Source organism: Nymphaea colorata, chromosome 5, assembly GCF_008831285.2.
Source record: "Nymphaea colorata isolate Beijing-Zhang1983 chromosome 5, ASM883128v2, whole genome shotgun sequence".
In the NCBI taxonomy this organism is placed as follows: domain Eukaryota; kingdom Viridiplantae; phylum Streptophyta; class Magnoliopsida; order Nymphaeales; family Nymphaeaceae; genus Nymphaea; species Nymphaea colorata.
This window is the reverse complement of record NC_045142.1, coordinates 17,130,637-17,133,116: the sequence shown is the minus strand read 5'-3', so window position 1 is coordinate 17,133,116 and position 2,480 is coordinate 17,130,637. Positions and strand designations below refer to the sequence as shown.

Genomic DNA, 2,480 nt, shown 5'->3' with positions numbered 1-2,480 from the left:
TGTTTTTTGCTTTCCTCACGTATCTTATATATACTTGTAAAGCAAAGAAAAAAAATGAGGAAACAAAGAAAATTAAAGGAGCAGCTGCCCTAGCATTCATCGTGGATATAGGTCTATGAACCAAACCAAGTAGAAATCAGTGTTTGTTTCTTGGTTCTCTTTCTTTCTCCCATTTCAACACATGACAACAAAAAATCCAAATCTGTTACATCAGAAGCAATTGACCGTCTTTTTTAAATGATTTTCCAAGTACTAAATATGACTTGACTCTCAAGTATTAAACGACATATATAACCATCACACAGAACACATTGCATTATACGATGGAAAATTCCATCGTAAAAGTTACAATAAAGTATTGGCACATTCCATGGTCACTTTCATCGATGATAGTTTAGGCAAGGGGACTTGTAGTGATGGAGCTTTGACTGTAACAAATACTTATTAGCAACAGGATTGTGGGCAATAACAACTGTTAAAGCGGTAGCTAATATTCAAAATAACCTTTAAGCTTAAACGGAGGGGAAACATCTTTAAAACAAAAAACATATATTTAATGAACATGGAAAAGTAAGACCATCGACTACATGGCACTCAGACTTCCCATTGATATAAAACACAATTAAGCAGCATCCGAAGCTGCCAATAGTAGACCAATACAGAGAACCACAATGATAATCACAATAGAAACTAACACACACATATATATATAGAACCTTAGCCCTGGGTACATTCAGTTGGTGCAAAAGAAAGCAGTCCATTGCCCAGATCATACTTGACATGCATGTTCTGCTGTGCAGCATTCCCGAACATGGGCATCTCTGCCTTCAATGGCTAAGCACGCGATTCCACTTCTAAACATTACAAAGATGTTTGAAGGTGGCAGCTTCCAGTCTGCATTAGCAAAATGAAAGGTCATCTCCAGCAACCCTTCGTGTGGATCACCATTATTTTGTACATGGTAACAAAGTAAATCTTTCTCAGGAGGATAGAAGTGTTCATGGTTTATGACATTAGCCACCGCATTTGCTACTTGACCATACACATCTTTAGTAAGAAAAGTGAGTGTGGTGCCCGAGTCTATGATGATCGATCTGGCATCTCCCAACAATGCAGTCAACTTTGAACCACCAAATTGTATGTTGAGTCTGCTGTCCCTGACGCTTATGTCAGTTAGGTTGAGAACATAATACATGCCCTGAGAACCACCTGGTGCCATCGGAGTTTCTTGAACTTCTTCCTTGCCTGAAAACTCTGCATCCTCACCGAATTTGAGCTGTCCCAGGGAATTGTTTTCATTGCTATAGGGAGGAAGACAATAAGCAAATTTCTTATCAATAAAAGAGCCAATCTGATTAACAAGCGAGAGAGGACCACCGCCGAGGCCAACAAGGCCAGGAACTTTAAGCAAGGCAGGATTAGGATTGCCTTCACTATGAATGCAACCAAAGACAATTCCTGGAAGCTTGACATTGCCGGCACCATCATCAAACAAGAGCATCTCGGAGGCTAGAATCCCTTCTACGGTGGATTTGTCTCCATAGGAATATCTGAACCAGCAAAGTTGGTTGCTGGAGCATTTCTGGTTCTTGTAGGTGGATGACTGAAGTGGATCAAACATTGGTGTTTGGACTTTCAGTTGTCACAATGGTGGCGTGTTGTCCATATAAGGTCACTACCAGTGTCTATAATGGCCCAGTACAGGCTGGATGGGGTACCTAGCGAGAGTTTCACGAGAAACTCACTGGGACCAGGCATCACGGGGCAGGAGATCATGCAGGTGGTATTGCCAAACCGTGAAGCGATGCGGTGGGAGCGCATCATGGAGCAGAGCTGCCTGCTCGGCTCATTGAGCTAGAGTGAATGAGGGGTCATAGAGAGGAGAGAGTGATGAGTTTCGATGAATGAGGTCTATGGAGAAGCGGAGAGGTCTGAAAGCGAAGATGCTGGCAGGGTTAGGTAGCACTGCAAGTAGGAGCAGCTGGAGGAGGAGGCGGAATGCTATAGAGGAGAAGAAGGCAGCCATGGTGAGCGCTGAAAGGTTGCTGTATTAAGGAGAAATGTGTTGGTATTTATAATGGAAGTCGTAGTTAAGGTCGCTACTGATGAAGGGAAGGATTTTGATTTGGAAATTGTGGAGAAAAGAAACATGTGGCCAAACTGAGTCACGTATTCCTTTGCTTAACCAGTAACCATCACAATGAAGAAAAGTTGGTAGCATCTTCCAATGGTTAAGCTTAGGTAAATCTCGTAGTGCTTTGTTGGACATCTGCAATTTTATAATGATTTGTTTCCTTCCATTTTCTTTATTGTCCTTTTCTTCCCAATTCCTTTCTTTCCCTTTTCATTTTTTTCCTTTTTATCCTACTTTCTCTCCATCCAAACAGGTGATAGAATAGGTCAACAAAAAAATTATTTAACAACAATGAAAAGATAAGGCTAAATGGGATTGCATTTGCGTTGCCTCAAGCCTCCCTAGG

At 41.5% G+C, this 2,480-nt stretch overlaps 1 protein-coding gene across 1 annotated transcript; it reads right to left on the bottom strand.

Annotated features, from left to right (window-relative positions):
* Positions 1 to 594: 594 nt before the first annotated feature.
* Positions 595 to 1,621, bottom strand: LOC116255214 (aspartic proteinase CDR1-like). The gene is made up of 3 exons (XM_031630996.2): positions 946 to 1,621; positions 776 to 894; positions 595 to 639 (listed from the first exon to the last, which is right to left on the bottom strand). The coding sequence occupies exons 1-3, from the start codon at positions 1,619 to 1,621 to the stop codon at positions 595 to 597; spliced, it is 840 nt and encodes a 279-aa protein (XP_031486856.2).
* Positions 1,622 to 2,480: the final 859 nt, after the last annotated feature.

Coding starts and splice junctions, on each gene's coding strand:
- LOC116255214 (XM_031630996.2), bottom strand. CDS start 1,621: ATGTTTGATCCACTTCAGTCATCCACCTACAAGAACCAGAAATGCTCC. Junction 895..945: donor TTACCATGTACAAAATAATG/GTGATCCACACG, acceptor TTGCTAATGCAG/ACTGGAAGCTGCCACCTTCA. Junction 640..775: donor CAGCAGAACATGCATGTCAA/GTATGATCTGGG, acceptor TACTATTGGCAG/CTTCGGATGCTGCTTAATTG.